Below are 24,771 nucleotides of genomic sequence, written 5' to 3'. Positions count from 1 at the left end.
ATATGCATTTTGTGTACAATATGCACTGTGAGTAGTCATAAAAGTTTATTTCTTCTTGATACGAACATGCTCTTTTGTTTATTGTTTCAGTGTGAAAGCAATTTGTTCTGCTTGATGAAATATATCAGTCATCTAAAATTGAATATTTCATAGAACCCAAATCAACACTAATGCGCAGCCTGGTTGAAAGGAATAGGCATTTTTTAAAGAAAAGACACAGTCACCTAAATAACGATTGAACGTTTAAGGAGCGATGACCCCTTGTTCGCAAATGAAGACTGCAGTCTAATATCTCACCAGTGCCCCTCTGGTTAAAATGAAGATTTCTCTGCTATGACAAAAGCAGCAATGGTGGGACTGGAATGGTCCAACAAGACACTTCAATCCCGCCAACAATTGTCTGGGATCGATATTAGACCGTTCAGTATTCACAAGCTAAACACGCTCTCCCATGCACGAGAAATGCAGAAGAATTCGTCGATTCTGCCATTGATTGCCAGGGTTTCGCGCGCAGTGACGTTTCTACCTCTTGGGAATTCACGTAATTATCATCCTGTAGCCGGCGAGCCTCTTCCCACGCATGCGCAGTGGCGGCATCTGCAGCAAGTGGCTACTGTCGTCTGCCTGCACTGGTATCGAGTGATTCTGTCAAAATATTGGAGAATCTTTGGAATAAGGGATATTTTCTGAGGAAAACATGACGGAAAGCACAGAAAGTGACCCTCCAAGATGGAATCTAATACAGTTTGGACTGTTGTGTTTTTATACCATGGGTTTCAGCGGGATGACCAGCATTCCGTATTATATTCACAGACATACAGGTAAGTCCCGTGTTAACTTGCCCATGTGAGCCAGCGCTCTGATCATAGCAGATTCAGCGCTCGTTTTCCGTGCGCAAGCTTGTACTCAGCTCCGAATGAATCTAACAGGGAGATTCAAACACTATCTTTGCAGTTTTGCTCCTCTAGCGTCGTGTTTCTATGAAAATGCATATTACCTCACTTTAATTTTTCAGCTGTACAAAATTAAATATTCTTTTGGCTCTTCTTTTTAGAGATTCCCATTCTGGAACCACATGCGCTTCGATATTACGAGAACGTGACATTTGGCTTCTCATCAATTGTGTAATTATCCACATTCATATTATAGCCTATAGACCTATGTATATAATTGGATTGACGTATTATATGATTACACTTAATTTACTGTTTAAATCCTAATATACCATAAATAATTGCAAAATGTTACCGGTGAATGGCTGTTTTAAGTATGATCATTTGCGGCCTTTTTTTATTGGTTATGATTTCATGAAATATTTACGTTTTGTAATACTATTATCTTAAATTATTTATCGGTTTGATCCAAAGACAATTTTGATGTTCAAACAGACAACCTGAAATACTCGTTTCATAGACGAACAAAGATATGGTAGTGCTTCCCAGCAACACTATTATTCAGAAATGACCGCTTTGGGAGTATTTGTTGTTCTAGATAGAGACAGTAGCAATATTTAATTTTATTCATAACTGTTAATTGTTTGTAGAACAGTTATTTCGTCCTAGGTGTAGACAATATCATGAATGGACCAACTCATCAAATCAGTATAAAATCTTCACTGCATCTTAATCAGTGGGTTTTATACCCTCGTTGACAAATACACAAAGTAAATATTTCATGGAACTATCATCACGAGCATAAGGTTTTCTGGTAAAATTTAATGAGCCCCGAGGCATACGGTATTATGACTGAATTAAAGTCTAAGTCAATATTTGTCACCGCATGTTCATCCAGCACCAATTAACCAGCTGATGACTAAGCGGGCTAGCCCGTGGTGATTCATGTCATGTATATTTGCTGGTATCGATCTGTCAGATAGGTAGAACCCACAGCATGACTATACAAGTGACTATACGTTGTTGTTGAAACTGTAAGCAGGGATTCGCAGCGTATGGAAGCGGATGGTATGGCTAGTGTTAAAGGGTCTGTTCTTTTAGGCGCTATATTTGGTTTGCTGGTGTGTGGGAATGTTGTAAAATGATGTGTGCTCAAATATAACGTGAATATAGAGGTGAAAGAGACAGGTTAGTGTATTTCAAAAGGTTTGAGAATAACCATTCTCGAATGTCGGGACCAGGTTCCATAGGGCCCAGGAACAAGCATGATAATGATGTAATGATGATGTAGAATACATTCCTGGCTTCGTATCCGGCTCAAAGCGCAAAAATATAATGTGCTTATTATTACGCCGGATAACTCAAGCTGCTAGAAGGCTAAGAGGGTCTGGAAGGTTTATAGTCAGGCTATTTATCCCACCGGGTACCCATTTCCTGAGGCAACAGAGGTAATTTTGAACAAACCTACTTGCCTAACGCGAGACCACATGTATACAAACAGACCCTTACAGAAAACAATGAGAACAAGGGGTAGGTAGATTCTGTGGTAGGTGTAGCACCGGCAGCTTCGGGAGGTGATTCTTTGGACATAGCATCCTTCCCTAATCATAGTTGCAAGGGTAATACTGCACATCCGAATAGAATTCAACATTTGATAATTTCGTATGAATATAATTAAGCTGCCTTGCCTAGTTTCACATGATCACAGTTAATGTTTGTAAGGACCACGTCAACTCTAATTATATGAAACTGTCGTGTTTTCTTCTTTGGAGTATGGCATACTGCTATTAGATACCTACACGTCCATTGACTTCAACATGGCGCCGGTCATATTGCAACCTGTTCCTTTTTAACACTGAGCTTTCCTTAGCATGAGGTAAATTGTGTTAATGGTGGGGCAACAAGCAGGACAGGGTATGCTTATACTTTTCGGGAACCCCTGGTGTCATTTCTATGACAGACGCGTCTCCATGAAAGCGACGGATATCTTCATCACCACTTGCTTGATAATGATATTATCATCTTCATCGAATATATTGTATTAGTACGCTGTATATCTATAGAACTACTTCCTTTGTTACCTGGAGTCATTGCGGATTTTCATATAATTCACAACTTTTGTACCCTTTGCACCAAATTGAATATATTTCTGTAGATGGTCAAAAATGGATATTCTTTTTTCTGACATTTATTCTTCTGACATTACATTTTAACTGTTTAGCATTGAGTGTTTTCGTCTCTGCATGTAGTGAAATGTCGTCTATGGCGAAAGCGACATGCATTTTGTAGATTTCTCTCAAGTATGAGGAATTCAATGAACGAATTATATACTTAATCAAGGACCACTGACGCAGATGTGGGATCGCATGACAGCAGCTGTCATCAGGAACATATAGCTGCATATTTACCATAAGGATAAAGTCACCGCGTGATGAACTTTTCGATTGTTACACATGTCGATTTTTAACTGATAGAAATATTGACGTGACATTTCCTCATAGAAAAAAATGACAACGTGACGCCATCCATTCTTTTCATGACGTCATGAATTGATGTCATCGCGACTTCTGACAAAGGACTTCCTTCTGTGAAGTGGATTATTTTGTTTCTTTGGGATTTTTTAGCATTGATGACATTTCATGCTCTTTTCTTCATTCTCTCTCTTAAAATGTCAATCGGATTCAGGTTATTAAGTTGCGGACTCTCTGCCCCTCGTCATCGACTGCTGAAATCAGCATCATCCATTACTTCAAGACAGATTAAATCGCAATTCTTCGTAGCTCGTTTGTCATTCTCTATTTACGTTATTGGAAAGCAGGTAATCACCGTCGTAAAGGTTACTGGTGTGTTAAATATGAGATTAGATTAATATATCTGGGTTACAGTCATCACAAAAGAATAGTCCAACCTAACTATTGTGGGCTTGGTTTAGTATATATTGTCAGTGAAAAAGAACACTGAATCAGTCTTGGTCCCACTTTCATATCATAGTACGCTAGCAGGTCGTGGAAACTCAAGGCTACTTACCAGTGAAGATTCAGGACAGACTGATCTTCAGTAACTCACTAGCGATTAACAGGATCGGTTGTATCTAACCGACTTTGTTGACATTGTATACCAGTTGCGTAAATGGATGCTCGTGCTGTAGATCACTGGACTGCCTGATTCAGATAGATCGCCGCCATATTGTTGGAATATTGAGTGCGGCGTAAAAACTCACACACTCGTTCCACGCTGATTACGGCTGAGACATCCGTGATTCAGTAATGTTTTGGGACTGTGTGACAGGCTAAAGGTGACCCCGGAACCATAGGTTTGATTCCCCGCATGGTTATAATGTTTGAAGATCGTTTCTGATGTCCCCCGCCTGATATTGCTTGAATATTGCTAAAACAGTGTAAAACTAAAACCCAGTCACTCTTATGAATTTTGAAATAAAACATGGATATAAAATATTGAAATGTGTAGTTCAAGTCCCTAAAAGTGTCAACCGATGGTGTAACCTCTGTACGTAAGTAAAGTGTTACCCCCTAGAATTGCCTTCACACGATGTGCCCATGTGAGGAATCGAACCCAGTCCTTCCACATGACAAACGAAGGCTTTACCTATTGGGCTACCCTGCCACGCCGCATCACGAACTGGACCCAAAACCTCACACTATTAAATAACGCTATCCTTGGACCTGAAGTCAGTTACGACCTCCAACAGTGTTAGTTTACTTCACGTACCACCTCAACCATCAATACACGTTAATCCCAGCATATGGCTCCAATAAAAGGTTGAGGAAAACCAGCCTGTAACCGTGTCTGAACCACAACGATTGATTTACATTGTGATATGGGCTTGTTTTACTGCACTGTACGTTTTGACTGCTTAATGTATATGATAGGAGTTCGCCGTGTGTCAATATTGTATTTCTGGCTTAATGGTAATTAGAAGGGACGCATGCAGAAATCAGAACTGGAACTCGCTAAACATTGACACTGTGTCTAGCTTGCATTGATTCAAGCATAAAACGGAGTATTTTATTTCCATCTGCAACCGGTTTGATCTAATTTATTTGCTGAACTATATTTACTGTTCGACCATCTTGTATTTCTGCTCGTAGAATTTGAGAATGTCATGGCAATGCTGGCATACATCGTTTACTGTTACATGTGCTTGTTGACCTAGGTCATATTCTTTGTTTGTAGTCATATAAAAGGGAAAATCTTGGAAACGAAAGCAACTTCTCGTGTATTTGATAAAAAAAATACATGGGCATTCAGTGTATGGTGATACTAAATATGAGTCATATGAAAGAATTAAATAATGTTGGGTAAAGTAACGGAGGATAAATCTCTGTAGGTAATAAATGATTGCGGATGTTGCCGGTGGGGCAGGACATGTTTCCGCGAACACCTGATGTAGCCACAAATTCTTATTTCATGTGTAGATCTGGGTTAGAAATGATCTTCAACAACCATGTTAGTCGTAAGAGACGACTAAAGGGATCTGGTGGTCAAGCTCGCTGACTTGGTTGACACATGTCATCGCATCCCATCGATCACTGGATTATCTGACCCAGACTCGAGTTTTTGCAGACCGCCGTCATGCAGCCTGAATATTGCTGAGAGCGGCATTAAACAAAAGCCAAACCAAATTGCTTTTCTGTGGACCATTATTATACTTTTACTGCTAGTTTCCCCCTAAGTCTGTTCCGGCGTTCCAGGGCTCACTTGCACAAAGCGAGCTTAACGCTACAATGATTGTAACTCCCACTCTTCAACATAGGCTTTAGATAGTCATAGAGCTAAGATAGCTTTGTGCAAGTGGGCCCAGATTGGTTATTCCTCACACGTTGGCGTATTGTAATGGTTCCCCGAAATTGTTGTTTCTCTAAATTCTGTTCTGAAGCTTATACATATTTGATTTTTCATATATATGCACATGTAAAGTATGTATTTAGTTTTTTTCTGTGTGGTTCGCCGCTTCTGTAAGGAAATGATTTCTTCAAACACAGAATTGGAAAAATTAGAGGACGTGCACTTCAAACCTTGTGGTGACAGATGTCATTGGACACTAGTTTAGGTCATGTTGAGGTCAACCGATCAGCCTTGATATATTAGTTTGTTTTACTGAGCACATCATCGAGGACATTCTTTGTCTGGTCGTAAATTGGCAAGGAGAACAGACCACAATATTGGAAACATATCCATCAAATCAACTCTGATGGGGATTAGGTACAAGGCTCTTTTTCCATGCTTGGTGTGTTTAACATTACACACCACGCTGCAATGTTATATTGCATCTTATGCCGTTTGAAATGTGTCAAATGCCGTGAACTCCTTTTAAGACAGTACAGTCATTTTCCGATATATCATACATCCTTTTGTATGCGTTTGACATTCGTTCTCAATGGACACCAATAACAGATCTCGAAATCCGCTTCCCAAACTCTCAAAACATGCTCTGAAAGCCAATTTGAAGTTTTATAATGGTTAGATCAAATATTTGACGAAGTAGTTCTATTCATCTATTGACACAGTCTTCAGCTGTATCTTTTCATCCGTATAATGCCAATAGCTCTGATATGAATATTCATGTGTGTACATTAATTGGGAATTGAGTTTTATCAATAATAATTCACGGGATCAATGAACATGGTATTCATTTTAATCTTTCAAGACGTGATATTGATCATCAGTTTGGCTCATTATGTCTTTTACCACTTTTTCACTTTAAGGTATGTTTGAAGAGGTAATTAATTGTGTTGTAACATCAAAATGAATAATTTACCAATGATTATATCGTTAAGGGGCTATCACAGCAGTAATGAACCCACGTATAGATTCTAATGTGTGAGTTTGAGGAGCAAAAGTATTTTTTCAGTTTTAGGCATCTTTAATCTTTAACTTGCATCGAATTACATATACGTAGATGGAACCAGTCTTGAATGAGTGAGTGGGAGGGTTAGTGTGGGCTGGGGCATGGTGTGTGAATGGTGAGCGGTTTTACGCCGCTTTTAGGAATGTTTCAAGCAATATTTCGGCAGGGGACACCTAAAATAGGCTTCACACTTGAACTCTTATTGGGAGTCCGAACCAGACCTTCAGCGTGACGAGCGAACGCTGTAACCATCATGGCACAACATCTCGGAGGGGACACAAGAAAATAGGCTTCATCTTGTTCATATAGGGAGTCGAAACCAGACCTTTAGCGTGAAGAGCAAACGCCTTAACCATCCTGGCACACCACCTTCCTTTGAATGCTCTTGTAGCACGAGCTGTCAGCGACTAATGAGATCGAGTGGTTAGATCCGCTGACTTGGATGACACATGTCATCGTATCCCAATTGCGTGGATCGAGTTTTTAACAGACCATCGACATGCAGTTCGAATACTGCTGAGTGCAGCCTTAAGCAACAAACAAACGGTATAGTAATTATGTATTCAGAACACACAGTTATCCTTCACGGTGGGTTATTTGTTGTTGATTTATGATTGCTGTAAACATGACTAGACCAGCTACAAACAAGGGACCGTTGTGTGTGTTAATCAGAGACTCACATCTTTCAACCAGCATCCAACTTTAATGAATGCGGGTGAAAAATGAAGACTTTTACAGGGACAGTAAGAACTCTGAGAGATTTCGTCAAGCATCAGTGCTTCTCTGTTTGTCTTGTAGTGACACTGATGAATAGTCCATCTGTATGACAGTGTTCTGTAGTTGGACGAGACAATTTAGTGGGTTGTTGATGATAACAACATCAAACCTTCTCGCTTCATGCTGTATTGGTGATTAAAAAATGGTCATGGCTTTGTATATTTTTGTTTACAAGTCACAATATCAAAGATTTTGCTTGTAATCGGTGCCATTGTTGGTGTTTGACGCCACGTAATTACAGTTACATTCCGACGTAAATAAATCGAATCTCAAAAGACACTGCAGTGACTAATATTATGAACAACGAAATACGTACTCATGGCCCGATGGCACGTAACCAGGCAACCGAGCTTGACAACAAACCCATTCATGCAGACAATGATACGTTACTAAAACTCCTGCGAGGATACAAAACGGGGGAGCAGCATCGGCTGCAAAATAGACCTGACAAGTTTGAAAAGGGTATGATTAAATGGATTTTGGTTTCTCTTCGAAATAACATCTTGAGTTAGCAACTGTAGCTGTTATTCAAGTTTTTATTAGTTTCATTTATAAACTGGAATTAAACTTTATTGATTTCATTAATTCAAGATCTGTTGGTATTGATAAGATGGCAAAAAGACTTTACCAAGTTTGACGCCTCAAAAAACCGATTTAAGAAAACAGAAAGCTAATGTAATTTGAGATGATTCATACAAAGATCCTGTTGAAACGTAATCCTCCAAAGCCTTGCCAATTCTTTGATTGATTAAAGTAATTAATGTCCCTGATACGCGCACACGTTTTACTGCTTAAATTCAATTTCACACCTTTGAATTTAATTTATTTAAGACGCCGTGTTAAAAAATGAAAACGAGATTCAGAGTCGTTTAACCATGATCATGTTCAATGATTAATAAACTTAGGCGACGCGAAATACTAGTTAAAGAATTTTTAATTAGTGAGATTTTTAAAAGAGTATTTCCATGGCGTTTGGAACACTGTAACAAGAAAATAGATTTCTTGTCTCAAGGGCTGATCAAATATTCATAAGTGTCTTTTTGTCAAGCTGAAGGGCATCGAAGCGGATGAAATGTCTCTTAGGAAAACAGTCTCACCTTTCTTTCAGTTATTGTTGACCGAGATGGTTCTGAGATAAGAAAGCACGTGTTCCAGAACAACATATAAACCATGCACGTAAAATGCTGCTTATTATTCGCAATATTACTAACAGCTTTGTCAGTTTATGAAATGTAAAATGGTCAATGTAACTCGGGCAATTTAAAGTAGCTACACAACAGAATTCACTATTGTTTGCGCTCACTCACATGCTCATGCACGCACGTTACTAGTCAGATTAATTGTTCACGAGAGAGGGTGAATATTAGTTTTACGCCGCTTTCAACCAGAGAGAGAGTTTCGCGCTCAGCGATGTTCCAGCTACATGGCGGTGATCAGTAGGTAATCGACCAGCCGATCCACTAAGCAACACCATGGGCATCGACCAACGCCACTGGAAACCAATGACATGTGTCAATCAATTCAGCAAGGCAGTACCTCTTATTACGCCAAGCACGAGTTACTGAAGATCAAATCTAAATCGGATCTTCCCGGGTGGGTGAGAGAGAGAGAGAGATCTTCTCGGATGAGAGAGAGAGAGAGAGAGAGAGAGAGAGAGAGAGAGAGAGAGAATATGCATTGATTGGCCATGACAACACGTTCCGTTAAACTTGAATACTTCCCATAAGGCCCACAAACCAATTATTTTACGTTCTTAATATAAGGAATGTTTGCGACTGGAAACACTTAAGAGCCCACACTACCAATCCCGTATCTGCTGAATGCATTGCTTCGTCGACTGATCAGAGCGCTGTAAGACTACAGGAACGTCCCTTGAGTCAGTTCTTCCCAACCTTCAATGAAACATCACCAGACTAGTGACATTCGCCATTGTCTGTCTTTGACTAACATGCTGAACAAGCTTTGCAATGCGACTGTTATCAAGATTATTAACACGAATCATCGTCTGAATTATTCATGATCGTCACTGAACCTCATTCGCGTTGCTGGAAAAACTGTGGTTAAAAACTCCCAGAGGAGTTTCATCTGTTGATATTGTAATGTAATGGGTTTTAATGAAATCTGGAAATAGACGAGTTACGCCTGTTGAAGTTTCAGGTTTTACTTTAAGTGTCCATTTGTTAACATAATGTCATACCGTGCCATTATGCTTTGCGCTCAAAGTTGGGTACTCTCTGCTTGGCCATATCATCTAACCGTAACATTAGCACGTGACTCATCTTTGCGTTGGCATATTGTTCCACTTCATACCATGTCTTCACCATCTTGCTCCTCTTTATACCGTATACCTTCACCATCTATCCCCTATTCATGCAATGCCTTCACCATCTTATTCCTTTTCATACAATGCCTTAACCATATAATCCTCTGCTTCATACCATGCCTTCACATCTAGCCCCTATTCATACCATTCCTTCACCTTCTTGCTCCTATTCATACCATGCCTTCACCATCTAGCTCCTATTCATACCATGCCTTAACCATCTAGCCCCTATTCATACCATGCCTTCACCATCTTGCTCCTATCCACACCATGATTTCATCATCGTTATTCTCTTCACACCATTATTCCAGTCTTGTTGATACCACCCCACAATTCGTCACTGCCGCGTTATGCATGGCGTCTTGTGTAAGATTACAGACGCTTATATCCTGCAAATAATAACAACGAAGGCAGGGTGCGTATAAATGTCATTAAGCAAACGTGTCCATTACCCATGCATACGAAACTTTAAATTCTGAGATGCAGTAGGATTCACCACAAGTAATTGTTCAGTTCTCGTTACCAGAACTTGATTCAGTCGCCCATATATCGTCCACATTACAATGTACATTTTGCCCCACGTCGACGTTTTACAAAATAATGAAATTCAGCAGTGAAATATAAATGTCGACTTTTTTTAAACTTGAGATATTTCTGTTTCATACTGGGCACTCTTTGGGTGCTTTTGAACAGCGGTGAATCCTAAATTGTACAGGCCTAGAATGCTTAACATGCAGAATCATTCTAACGATTGCAAATGTAAAATAGCACTACGATAACATCGCACTTTGCCTTTATCTTTAAGACTTCACGTTTAGATTACGGCGATATGGGATTAATCAAGATCATTATTGCTCGTATATATGGCGTGTGCATGCACGTATGTGTAGCTAATCGTGGTTTATAGTGCTAGTCCAGTGAAATACCATCTCGCAGCTTCACATGAATAACACATATATACTAGACATTTGTATAGCGCCGATATCTAGTTCGCCAGTTCTACTGCTCAAGGACGCTTTGGTTCTCTCTCTCTCTTCCATCACAACGGCACATCGTATTATAAATACATTATTTTTGTAGTGACCTGTCAAAGTATTGCACAGCTACTGGTCTCAGACAGACCTGTCCAAGCAGACCATTCGTGTCCTTCTAGAACGAACTAATCTTTGTCCCTGCGATGAAATAAAAAAATCAAATATTATTGAAATACTAAAAGCCACCCTTCACATATAACGAAACAAGAAACCTTCACAGGTATCGTCGACGGTTTCTGAAAAGGTGAGCATTACATTATTTGCAGATCTTCTGACAGTATCAGAAGCATTAACAAAGCGAAAAATATATGCGATCTCGCACACATTTCACCACAAATATAACAGAAATGGGCAACAATAACAAATGTATTTATTATATTTTACGTGTAATATTGATTAATATGGAAGCGTATAAATGCGGCCATTTGCGATTCGTTTAGGGGAATAACCAGGGGATACCAAATCGGACATTTCATGTTTCCATCCAAGGGCAGTCAACAAGAATGAAATGTGTGTTCCAGACATGATTCGGTACCGTCATGCTCATGCCAGGCCATTCTGATTTTGGTAAACTTAGTGGTTATTGACAACACTTTACAAGAATAACCTTTTCTATGTTCACCTCACGAGTGTGTCACGGAATTGTAACAGTGACTGCTATTGTATGTGTCAGACATTGGTAAATATACACAAAGCGTTCAGCACTATTCTGTTTTATTAGTGTGTTGCCATTTGGTGTAGACGAAAATTGTATTCTGATGTTGATCTTACATAAATGTCCATGGGCAGTCTGTTGTTTAACGCCTCATCTAGCAATAATCAATGTGTAGTTGAAACAATCAAGTTGGAACCAGACAATGTCGTGACTTAAACCAATCTTCGTAACTGGGATGATATGGCCAATATTAACGTCATCCAATCCCGTTTGTCACGTCTTCCGACAAGGGCGAGTTACTGAAAACCCCTTCTGACTAGGACTGTCGCAGATCCAACGTCTGCTGAAGGTGTGGTACAAGAATGTTGATTTGAAAAGATGGTCGATGAATAGTCGGTGGAAGTGATTAATCTTTATGGCTGACGTTTTACGTTTCTCTTGAACAGCGACGAGCTGCAGAAACTAACGCATTAAGGTTTTCAGAATGGCATACATAATTTCATCTTTGCAAACTGGTTTTGTGGATACCGTTCCTGTTGAGAATTCATACCTCTGAACGGGAGAATCAAGCTGTTACTTTCTCATCACCTACCATGCCGGCGGTCAAGGAAGATGTCATTGGGCTCGTATATGCTTTGCATGTATATGGACTGCTGATGTGCAGATTAAGCGACCAGTGTCATGGGACACCGAAACCAGAACCATCGCCTAGCACCGCCCGGACAGAATATCAGTGTGACTGTTATAAGGATCCAGTGTCATATCCAACTGAAACGACAACCATCTCCCAGCACCATCCAAACAGAATAACAGTGACTAAGTGATAAAGTATCTAGTTTCATCCGGAGCAGGAACCGGACGGACTGGTCCTGCAGGACAACACTGTAAGAGTAGAAGCTTCGCAATCACTATGGCTAACCCCACAGGAAAGGATCCAGTTTCATACGAGGAACCGGAAGAAGGGGTCTGGAGGGATATCACTGTAAGAGTGGAAGGTTTCATGCGCTCCGGCTCCCTGCACGCCGGTAAAGGATCCAGATTCATGAGTAACCAATGTCAACCCCGACCAGTGGCTACTGGGGTGTCAGTGTAGCACTCTATCAATATGTCCGTCTCATTGTGAGTCCATTATCTCCGTCTAGCCATATCGACAAGGATAATGGAGATTCTTAAGGATTATAAGGATGCCGATGCTCAGATAAGAAGCATTACGTGGATTGTATACCTTAAAGAACAGTCCCTTGTGAACTTAATGGTCCCCTTGACCTTTCCTGACAGGAGGTAGATGAAACCTATCTAAGATATACCGGATATTAATGATTTCTGATAACATCCGTTGGCCAGTTTTTGTCGCCTCCAAATATCAAAGAGTATTGAAATTGTTTCAACAATATAGATATTTCTAGCTGTTATATCTTTACAGATAAAAATATATTGTATCTGTATTTGTGTCTCTGACGTAACTTATACATTATTAGTGTTTGCTTTTTAGATTGAAAACGTTCGTTGATGCTGTATCCAGAAAAGTAACCTGCACTTGAAGCTTTTCTTGTTTTGACATTTGTAAACAACGTCAAACAAATTCACCATTTCCTGATTTCAGCAGATTCGGTATAGCTGTTGTCTTCCATGTTGGACTAAGTGATGACATTTGTCCACGTTCGTTGTATTTATTCCTTGCTTACCATGTGATTACTTTTCATTTGTGTTGTCATTACAGTAATGTGAAAACGAGTTTGGTGTACTTTACGCCACTTTTAGCAATATGCAAGTAATATCACAGCTGGGAACATGAGAAATGGGTCTCACATATTGTGCCCATGCAGGGAGTCGAACCCGTGTCTAAGGTGTGTTCGTGTAGATGCGGCGTTCATACTGTATCATGATGGCAGAATTTCTGCATGAAATCTCTCACCCTTATCAAAAAACGCTGTCATAAATTAATGTAATTGTTCTGTTGGAACAAAGGGGGCTTTCAGAAATTGTATGTCCTCTTCTGCTCATAAGAACTTGTCTTGTACCGAGGGACAGTTCTGCGGAATTTCCACAGACATTCAGAAACATTTCCGAAAACGTATCGTATTAATTCCGTGAACGAACTGCTGAAATTCTGCATACCTTGTCGCTGGAGTTCTGAAGGACTGAAGCAAGATTGTGGCAATAAGTGGGTTTTGCGTTAGAGTTTTGATATCACAGAGAACATTAAAGGATGTGCATTTGATTTGGATGTCACTTTCTCACCCATTAAACTTGAAAAAAGTAAGGAAATATAATTGCGAGTTATAGAAGTGGGAGATATGTCGGAGTTAGTCAGCGTCGATATAAGAATAGTGCATCACACTTGCGACCCTACTTGTTTGTACAGTTTGTACGGTTTGTACTCGTTTGTTCAGTAATCGCCCTTGAAAGATTATGTGTGTGACGTCAAATTTGCATATGTGCCATTGTCATTTTTGAAGGAAAAAATCGCAAGAAACAGACACTAACAACTATGTGATGTAATATGATTGTCAAAATGAATGATCTTGAAAGTTCAGGTTCCCCTACCTTAAGAGTATAAATGTAACCATGACGGAGTGCGGGTTATGTGTACCTAATGTGCATATATATAGTTTCATTTAAAATGCTAATCACTGAATACAAAATACACGGTATGTTTGTAAACTTGTTTAAGCGCACACATTATGCGCATTTCAAACAAAATCAATACACGCTTTGTAGAAATCCTCCAGATATTGAGTGGCTGCTCTTCGGAACAAACTACGAACGTTCCAGGTAAATATTTTCATATTTCGAACCAACAGCTGTTGTCATTTTTATGGTATATACATGTTCTTTGCGAACGCTTAACAAAGAACACCTCTTATATATTGAGTTATAATTAGAAAACACTTTGCAGTGAGATCCGTGTTGCTTTTATTTATTCATATATAGTAGTGTCATTGAATACAACTCTAAAGGCATCATTGTATTACATTGATAACATTTTAGTTTAAAATTTGTAATGTGTTGTTCACTGACATAAACAGCTTAGTCACAAACATTGACACGGTAGGTAATACTAAAACAAGTGTAGTTCAGATGTTCATACTATCAACCACCAGGACGTTGACGTTTGCTTTACTTTCCGTTATCTGCAGTACACACGTGACATGTAAATACTCTGGGAAAATGGTAACGTGTATGTGATAATGAACAAAGTTATTACAAAACATCTAGCCTTAATTCTCACACAGAAGATGACGTAGAGTAACCTAATGGTTAAGGCGCCCGCTCGTCACGCTGAAGACCTGGGTTCGATTCCCAGATGTGTGAGGCCCATTTCGGGTGTCTAGTCCTAGACCAAAGGTTACAAGAGTCCTTATTTTTTAAATCTCTCAACAGCAGTGAAAGTGCAATACAAAAATTAATATGACGCTTTCCACCGTTCAGAAATGATACTTAAGATGGAATTAGCCATAAAATGTATTAGGGCCTAGATTAACATATAGTTACGATTATCTTAGCGCTAAGAGAGCTTCGAAAATCTAGGCCCTGCTCACTGGTTACTGAAAACAAACAAGGTTTATCCCACTGTTGTGAGCACATGTTCACAGACCAACAGCATGGTGTTATGGAGTCCACATTGGTGTTTATAACATGGCCAAGATATTTATGGATGATGGGGCTGGGTGTATCACATTACCTGGATTTGATGTGTCTCTACATTTGGCATTGAGTATACCCACTCTGGAATATTACTAAAAGCTGCATGATACTATTCTTGTTCACTCACTCCAAAGAAGTGCCAGTCATTTCCAGCAGAGACTCCATATGCCGGAGCAATCACCCAATATTTTTTTCCAATTTGCAACATCCAAGAACTAATGAATAAATTTTATGCTTAAACTTCAGTGAAAAGCAAGATTTCGTTTCGCCAGTATTTGAAATTCCAACACAGGTGTCCATCCCTGACACCTTCATCACATCATGACGCATTTCCTCTCCTCCATCGCTTCACAGGATGACTCATCCTCTTCAGCTTCCCCCACCTCCCTCCTCCTCTCTGGTCGATAACCGGGACGCGCAGAGACCCAGAGTGCACGATCATGTTCAGTCCAATGCTCTTGTGTGCGCGAACACTGGGCATCGTGGCTTCATAGTGTGAAAATATTGATTGGAGCCATTGTAAACCTTACGTATTCCTGGTGGTTGAGCTGAGGCAACGGATTATGATGTGGAGCAATGTGCTGCTTAATTACGTTTGAAACTCGAGTCGATACATGCTGTGTTGGAGTAGCATCAGGTCAGAACGTGGGCATGATTCACACAGAGGGTATTTAGACCTAAGCCCTTTGTTTGGAAGCCCCCAAAATAATAAAAACAGATGGGACGCTTAGAGCTGATTTTTAGATGTCGGAGACAGATTTGTTGAGGAAATTGCCGATCGATTGGAATAGCAGATCTCGAAACATTGTTTAGTTCAGGACTCAGCATTCCAAATAGAAACATTGGCATATATATATGTAACCATATTTTAGAAAAGTGTATCTAGGTGCATTGTAAAACTTTCTTTTTTATGACGATATTATGGAATATTCCGATATTTACTGAAATGTAAGAAGTTTATTTGTATGCATTTTAAGATGTTACTTTTTGAAAACACAGTACTGCAGATGCATACGAAATTAACTATATGCATTTTAAGGTTATATTTTAAAGACATTACTGCAAATTCAATTCAATATCTCCTTCTTTGGCCTAAGCGTCAGTGTATCTCTGTATCTCTGCAGATTCAGTAAAATGGATCTTTCTTTTGCCAAAGCGCCAGCATGATTAATGTAGAAAAATCGACTTGTAGTAATGCTGGTGTATGTAACCGTAACTGTAATGTAAAAACCCCATGGTATTGACTAGATGGCCGATGCCGTTGTTACAGGCCTTGCTGGAGCCAATACTGGGTGTGTTCTGGTTGTATCAAACAGCACCACGGATATATACATGCCTGCTGGTTGTTATACGTCATGTACATGGTAACTATCATCATATACAACCATACAATAACAACCATTACAATAATCAATGGCGGTGATGAAACTGGTCAATATCGTACGAGCTGTACCCAGAATCAGCACTAGAGCTGCCCACACTTATATCATAACGAAACCTGAAGAGTTGGGTTTGCCACGTGTTCAAAGCCTACGCCATACCCAATTTATGGAAGTGAGTAGTATCTGATCCAAGTGAGGTCCTGACTACCTGAAAGTCTTCAGTATTCACTCACAGGAGAAAAAAATGCTTGTTTCGAATTACGATTTACTGATTCTTTATAGAACACAAAGCCAGATTGTTGGAAAAGAAGGCCTGGCGTTAGTTTTTGGCAACGGAATGAACAATAAGTGAGTGGGTTTGGTTTTCCGCCGCTTTTAGCAACATTCCAGCAATATCAAGGTGGGGAATACCAAATCGGTTTCACACATTTTACACATGTGGGGAATCGAACCCGGGCCTTCGGCGTAAAGAGCGAACACTACAACCACTAGGCTACCGCACTGTCAAAGTAATGAACAAAGACTAAGTGCCGCGTCTGGTGATCCCATAGAAATAGGTGTGTTATTCATTAGCACTTACAATGTACGGCTATCAGACATTGAGCATCCTTTCAATTCTATGCGATGTCTCTTGGCACTTCCTACTCCAGACAAAGAAAACAGCGACATCATTCTTCCTTGTTCTTCCTTGCTTGTCATTACCTCTAGCAGCTTCAGTTCAGATACCCAGCCTGCTGCGAGCAAACCTCCATCACGCCCACGCATGTGTACATGTATAATGTCAGCCGGTCAAAACCACACAGGAGATGCGAGTCTTTTGTTCAGGATGAGAAAAATACCTGATCCTAATAACGCACAAAAGATTCACAAAGAAAACACTGACATTGAAGCACACATCGCTTAAAACTTTGATTTAGCATGGCACTAATGCAATACTACGTTATGTAATAAATTCAGCATAATCCCACGATTAAATTATACCATCATTAAAAATGTATTTGTCACAGGGGCTGTAGAATCTGTGCAGAACGCCACCTTGGCGCACGCCCTTTCAGTCTGTCAATCCAATATATCACACCGTATTGGTTCTGTGTCAATCCCTCGCCATCAGCAGCCAGACTTCCTTGTCCTCGTAACCCAGTAGTCATATGACTCAGCAGGACTTAGTCACATCTCCCCACGTTGAATTCTGACACTTGATGCTGGTCCGTCCGTTATACCCCTGGTGAAAAATTCGCACCCAATCTGGCTTTTTTAAGTTCTTAATCTCCTGTCTCCTGCCAGAGACATTAAGAGGCTGCTCTGCCGTTGGCAAGGAAGCTACTCTTATCCTTTGTTATTTGCGGTTTGTGCGCTGCCAGGCTCGGTATTACATTCAATTTTTGTGCAAAGCTGGTGAGATTTTATCTTATAGCTTGCGGAATGCTGATAAGGAGTGTTGAATGTTAGGTCTGTTCCTCAAGGACCAATTATTACGAGCTTCTGACCTTTGCTTCAGTCTGGTATCCGATCCTTCAAGATTTTGAGACAATTTTAACTACACGCTCCGACGTAATGTTAAAGGACATTTATCTTCGTTTATAGACGCAATGTCTGAAAGCTTTGCCAAATCGAAATTCTAAGATAGTGAGACATAATTTGGAAATGATGAGACACATATGTTTCGAATCTATAGACATGTAAGATTTAATATGTGAACCCTGAAAGCGGTAATGTGTTTGCGTTTTTACAGGACATAAGTTCCAAGTGAACATAACAGCAAACTTTTCTTTTGACAATGCTTGAGTGAGTATTATTTGATAGCTTCGTCTTTGCGAAGCCAGACAGTAATGAAAGGATGATGACGCAGATCATTTTGGAATAGAACTCGGGCTTTCGTCGTTGCAGTCGAACATCTGAACCACAAGAGTACCTAACGCCTAGAGTAGTATAACAAGAGTAGTGCATTGCTGAAGAAGGTCATCCCAGGGAGCACATTACTGGCGTAATCGTTTCTATTTTTGTTTAAAACATAAATGTCTGGCATTATCGTTAAACCCGGAGATGTTTGAATATTCCCTAGTATATATTTTGCTGGTAAACGTTCCAGATATTCTAAGATGAACGGAATCGGGAAGTCATAACCCATCTAAGTAACCGATGCTCTTAATATCCATCACTTAAGCCTGTTCCTGTCAGGACTGTTTACAGAGCGCTGTCACATAGTTTACATACTACTGAACATGCCGCTAAATAGCTGGATTATTGCTGAAGTAAAGAAGTAAATTGGAATATTGCATGAAGTAAAAGTAAAGTCACACCTGAATGCGGCGTAAAACAACATACAAGTAATCATTTCACTTTTATCCAGTCACGGGAAAACTGTAACGCAAATAGAGTTGCGCAACACGGAATAAATGCCCAGTCTTCCTTAATGCCGGCGAAGCATGTAGGTCATTTTCTCTCTGTTACGTGACTCTTCTTGCACTACAGTTTGCCCGTCGTCCAGTTCATAGATTTCTGATTGTCTCTACCATTAGGAGTCCTAAAATTTTCGCATATTTCTTTGATGTTATTCAATTTCTAGCTCGAATTATGCAACGCTATCTTATTTCCTTTGAGAGACTGGACACACGCCAGTTTTATGCGTACCGGGTTGAAATTAGCACTCTGTAGACATCCCCTCAACGCAATAGCTCTCATGACATACACCAGACTACACTGCAAACATCCTTCTGAAGACATGAAGTAACACGAGTCCATCATGGCATCCCAGAGCCTCTCTCAACAATCTCTAATTTCCTTCAAGCTGTCACGAAAACAGAATAGAATTAAAACAGCGTTCATGGAGTTCAAGAATCGTTAGATGGTTCTTCAACCACAGTTTGGCCTTGTGGCATTTTGTAAACACGGACGAACGCTTATTGTGGATTCATACCCTTGTATTGATTAAGAATTCTTGGTAATTGTCAGAATCGATACCAGCGTCTCGCTTGTGGTACTCTCAACGGACTATACTATTTTGTTGGAAGTGGAGCAGGTGAACGTTGGTGTAGACCTTGCCAGCTGAGTGTAGGGACTCAGCTGCAGGAATCTCTGGAGGGCTGGATCACTCAGACAAGATACGTGTATGGGAAATCCTCTGGTGCTCGGCGTGAGAATTCATCACGCGATGCGAGGATTTTTTTGTATTTAGTTTTCTTAAGAACATTTCATTGGAACACGATCGGTCTAAGATCCAACCTTGATACTTCTCACAGTGGGTAGGCGTTCATATTGCGGTTCTTAATGTACGGTAGCTGACTGGGTGGCGTGGTTTTGTAATTGCTGATAGTTTGCCAACATGACTAAACTTGATACAACCACGATCGAAACTTCCAAATAGTCGTCGTAACTGATGACTTGATGGAGTGGGAGGGATGGCGGTCATTTGTGACTCCTCGCTGGGTGTGTTTCTTACGAACAGTTAGTGGTTCATTAATCATTAATGGGAATCATCAGGTCCGCCTGTGTCGAACATTATCCAGATCGGTATAGAGTTAAAACGTGACCCCCGTCTTTATTTCACATGTAAGTACATACATGTGTGTATGTTTGTTGTTTAATGCCGCACTCAGCAATATTTCAAATATGTGGTGGTGGTCTGTAAATAATCGAACCTGGATCAGATAATCCAATGATCAACATCAGGAGCATCGATCTACACCCGATCCCGTCAGTCGGTTTACATAAGCGTGAGTTACTGAAGCCCTATACTAACTTCACGTGTCTATAGAATGAGTACAGTGTTGGTTCGTGGGGAGCAGTTCTAACCAATCACAATGATACATGTCGAAGTTTCATGATCTACGTTACCTTCTTTAAACTTAATAAACTATTGATTATTTTGACGAAGAATATCGAACTCGGTTTACAAAATTACAATGGCAATATTTCAGTTTAATGTAAACATGAATAGAGGCCATGTGATGGATTGTCTAATTATCCATGACGGCTTCAAACACAATTGTTTTCCATATATGTGTTGTATACAATATTTGCCATCAATCATAGCTGTGTTACAACCAACAATGTCTGCATCAGTTATGCATGTGTACTTCTGACTCGGCAATACGGCTTAACTTTATTAGAAAGCTCATACCTGCTGATTTCTGTATTTCTGTACCAAGTAATACATAAACCAGTATGTGCATTTTCAGCAATCAGTCTTCAACGGTTTAGTAGCTCCAGTTTCTGGTGTGCCGAAACGTCATACTGCATGAGGGAAGAGGGGTGTCTAGTGGTTAAAGCGTTGGCTCGTTACGCCGAAGACCTGGGTTTATTCCCCACACAGGTACAATGTGTGAAGCCCATTTCTGCTTTCCCCGACTGTGATATTGCTGGAATAATGCTAAAAGCGGCGAGGCACTAAAACACTCTTAATTGCGACTTTAACAAAATATGCGGTTGAGTGTATAGAGATGGACAATTGACGTTCAACAGGATAAGATTGCATTTTTATGAATGCAGGCCAGCGACATACATTTATGAGCAAAAGAAGGTATACAATTGAAAACTGGTTCAGAAGTAGCTGCGAAATTATATAACGCTGCACGTCGAACAGCGTCGCCACTGACGTCACTTCCAGCTGTGCCCATCGACGTAACTGTAGGTCATGAATGTATAAATAAACTATATGTCAAGAATGGCGTAAGTAGATGAAATTAGTTAAGGTACCTCCATTAAATGGTTTCTCCAGTACAAGGCATTCCAGTGTCAGATGTTCTAATCATCATTAAAAAGGAGCCATGTACTAGCAGCATCTGCTCCCTCTGCTCTTGTGTCCTATAATTCACCTAGGTTTCAAGGGCTGCTGGTGTGAGGAACGTGAAAACCCACTTTTACCTCGCACATTGCCTCTGTCTGGAGGTCATCTGTCTCCGTATCAATGTCAGTGTTCCAGAAGAGTCTTACCTCGCACCAGACTGATTATTTAGACCTTTAATATATTTCGACCGCTATGTGCAAATGTATGTGTTCTAACAATTCACTCTTGATCAACTCGTATAATATTTTACAAATTAAATGGGCTGTTAAGATCTGTTCACTGACATGACTACGAACATCGTTTTATCTCCATGTTAACGGACATGGTTCCTCACATATGACTGGACGGATTTTTGCTGAGTCACAGCATGCAAATCGGACTCTAAATGAGCTGTGAAAGAGAGAACTAGCTTTTTTATCGGAATAAAACAAACATTAAACCCTGGATGATGGAGAATGATAATAGTCCTTAAACATCTGAAATAATATTTTGTCTGGGAAGTTCTAACGAAACATTCTGACCGGGATATGCAATGGTCATTCATCGGACGCTGCTCTGTATATTGACAATCATGCGTGCGTGTACACAAATACCTTTATCATTCATTTAATACCGGCCACACCACGATAATGTACTTGATCATTGTCTTATAACAATTTATGGGGTGGTAGAGTAGCCTAGTTGTTAACGCTTTCGCAAGAAGTGCCCAAGACCAAAGTTCAGTTCACTGCATGGGTTCATTGTGGAAATCCATTTCTTGTGTTCTCCGTTGTGATATTGCTGGAATATTGCTAGTCAATCCATAACTAAAGATAATATGTGTAGTTCCGTGTAGTGGATTATCCACCCATTTTATTGGGACTGAGTCCCAATCCCAGAGTGATAATATTGAAATGTCAAGACCATTTTTTAACCAAAGTGGGTACTTTCCAAAAAGCAACTCCTTTGTACTCCCGAAGCGTTATAATTTAAAGTCCGATTCAGCAATAGGTCTAACCGATCACTCACATCTTGCCTCGGAGGAGACTGGTTGTTTATTACTTTCGCCCCAAGCCGTGAATATGCACTCTTGACCCTGTGTGAATCTTCAGCAATCATTCCTCACGAACATTGCACCGCCGTAACAATCACACTCGTCCTTGAGGACAAGTGCGCGTCTCTCGTGCAGCTTCAAAACCATAACGGATTAACACGATAACAGTCCTTAAATCATGGCAAGTGGATACCTGCTCATTAATAACTAATGCCGTGAATGTATGATGTATGGGGAATGCCGGTTGTGGCGTGACGCCGTGCACAGCAGCGTCGGTAACGTCTTTTCAGAGAAGCCATGAATAGTCTTTTCGCCGCAACCGCCATCAAATCAAAGACAGGTCTGGTTGTGTATTTAGCGTTAAGCTTTAATGACTCACGTGAATTGCTCGTACCGTTATCTTCTTGAAGGTCAGTTTATTGTATTGAGAAACGGTTGCCCACGCAGGAGACATCTCAAAACAAAGCATCGCTTCTATGTGTATACTGTGCACTGCATGTCCTTTATTAAAAGTTTACCACTTTATTATGAAACGGTAAACTGTAAGTTTTCAGTGTACAAATTCGGGGATTCGAACTCGGGTCTTTGTTATGATGAGCGAAAGCTTTCATCAGTCGACTACTTTGAATTAGGACTTTAGAATTCAGGTAGACTTTACAGTTCATTAAAATGATGCGTTATTGAAATTTAAGCATATCTGGACATATATCTGATATCAACATTGTTTTCTTAATCGTGATCACAACCGTCATCACTATCACCTTTATTGCTCATTTCATTGTTATTGTTGTTACTGATGTCACAATAATCTTCATTGTGATGTCATTAATCAGTATTGTCATGGTAATCATTATCACCAATTGCACATCGTCAACAAATAACTTTGCTGTATGATATTTATATTGATCACCTATATCACTAATGACAATAGCATTCAAATATATTTAGTGAAAGATACGGATGGTTGTGTCACATTCAAAAGAAATTCTTTAAACCCTCTTAAAAACCCTCTGTTCTGTGTTGAGCCATATGAAGAAGCCGCCCTGTCGTGTGGAGTGACTGGTGGGATTGAGGGGACGAACCTTGTGATTTATGATAAATGCCATCCTGTCCTTGATCCTAGATTGATGGTCATTATATCAATCACTGGATAATATATATATATATATATATATACACACACACACACACACACACACACACACACACACACATATATATATATATATATATATATATATATATATATATATATATATATATATATATATATATTGTGTATCCAGAGCAGATTATCTAGAGACCGCCGAGATATAGCCGATATATATATATATATATATATATATATATATATATATATATATATATATATATATATATATATATATATATATATATATATATATATATATATATATATATATATATATATATATATATATATTGTGTATCCAGAGCAGATTATCTAGAGACCGCCGAGATATAGCTGGAGTGAATGAGTATGGCTTTACACCGCTTTTAGCACAGTTCTAGAAATGTCACGGCGTTAGAAATGGGCTTCACACATTCGTACCCATGTGGGGAATCGAACTCGGGTTTTCGGCGGACTCGTGCGGACGCTTTAACCACTAGGCTACCCCAACACCCCGGATATAGCTGGAGCATTGCATTTCGTTAAACAACAAGCACGACCATATTGAGTTTACACTGAAGCTGTCCGACCTACCAGAGTTTCGCCAGAGAGGTTTCTACAGCTTAATTAGAGTTTGTATGTAGCTGTTCTGTAAATAATACAAAAACCTCAGGAACAAAACTGACCCTTGTGTATACAGGGATGTGTATATCAAATTTCCAATCGATTTGCTCTTTCCAGTGTATTTTATTCTCTCGTTGTCATGGCAACATGCCATTACTTGCTGACGCCTTGCATATAGAACTGTAAGTGTCCACACGCTTTATTTGTTTAGGAGAATCTGCCGTGAATAATGCAAGAAATTACACAATTGTAACATGTCCTTGTAGTAAAGGAGAAACTGTACTGAATAGAAGTAGTGCAGTAAAGGTTTTTTTCTCAGTATATGTCACAATATTTATGTTTATGTAGCTTATATCAAAGACTGAAAGTTAGGAGATTGTGTTAGATGCATTGCGTGCATCAGTCGTACAGTTCGTACATTCAGTGTTTATTCTGCTCACGGTGTTAATGTATAATAATACCTTAAATTTAAGAGATTGTGTTAGACTCAATCTTTGATGAGGTTGTGTTAGATTCATTTTACACAGAGGGTGTGTTAGATTCATTTTGTGCATCTTTCGTACAGTTTTCAAAGTTTTTAGTGATGAATTAGAGCAAATCAAAGGCCATTTTACA

At 39.7% G+C, this 24,771-nt stretch overlaps 1 protein-coding gene across 1 annotated transcript in view; it reads left to right on the top strand.

The window, feature by feature from the left end:
- The first annotated feature begins 586 nt into the window (after nt 1–586).
- Nucleotides 587–24,771, top strand: part of LOC137265276 (sodium- and chloride-dependent transporter XTRP3-like) — a 72,342-nt gene continuing 48,157 nt past the window's right edge. Inside the window, exon 1 of the mRNA XM_067800634.1 lies at nt 587–821. Within this exon, the coding sequence (XP_067656735.1) occupies nt 698–821 (124 nt within the window). The 5' untranslated portion in view covers nt 587–697. The remainder of the gene's footprint in view (nt 822–24,771) is intronic.

Source organism: Haliotis asinina, chromosome 15 (assembly GCF_037392515.1).
Source record: "Haliotis asinina isolate JCU_RB_2024 chromosome 15, JCU_Hal_asi_v2, whole genome shotgun sequence".
In the NCBI taxonomy this organism is placed as follows: Eukaryota; Metazoa; Mollusca; class Gastropoda; order Lepetellida; family Haliotidae; genus Haliotis; species Haliotis asinina.
Note: the sequence above shows the minus strand (reverse complement) of the source record. Positions and strands in the feature narration are given on the sequence as shown.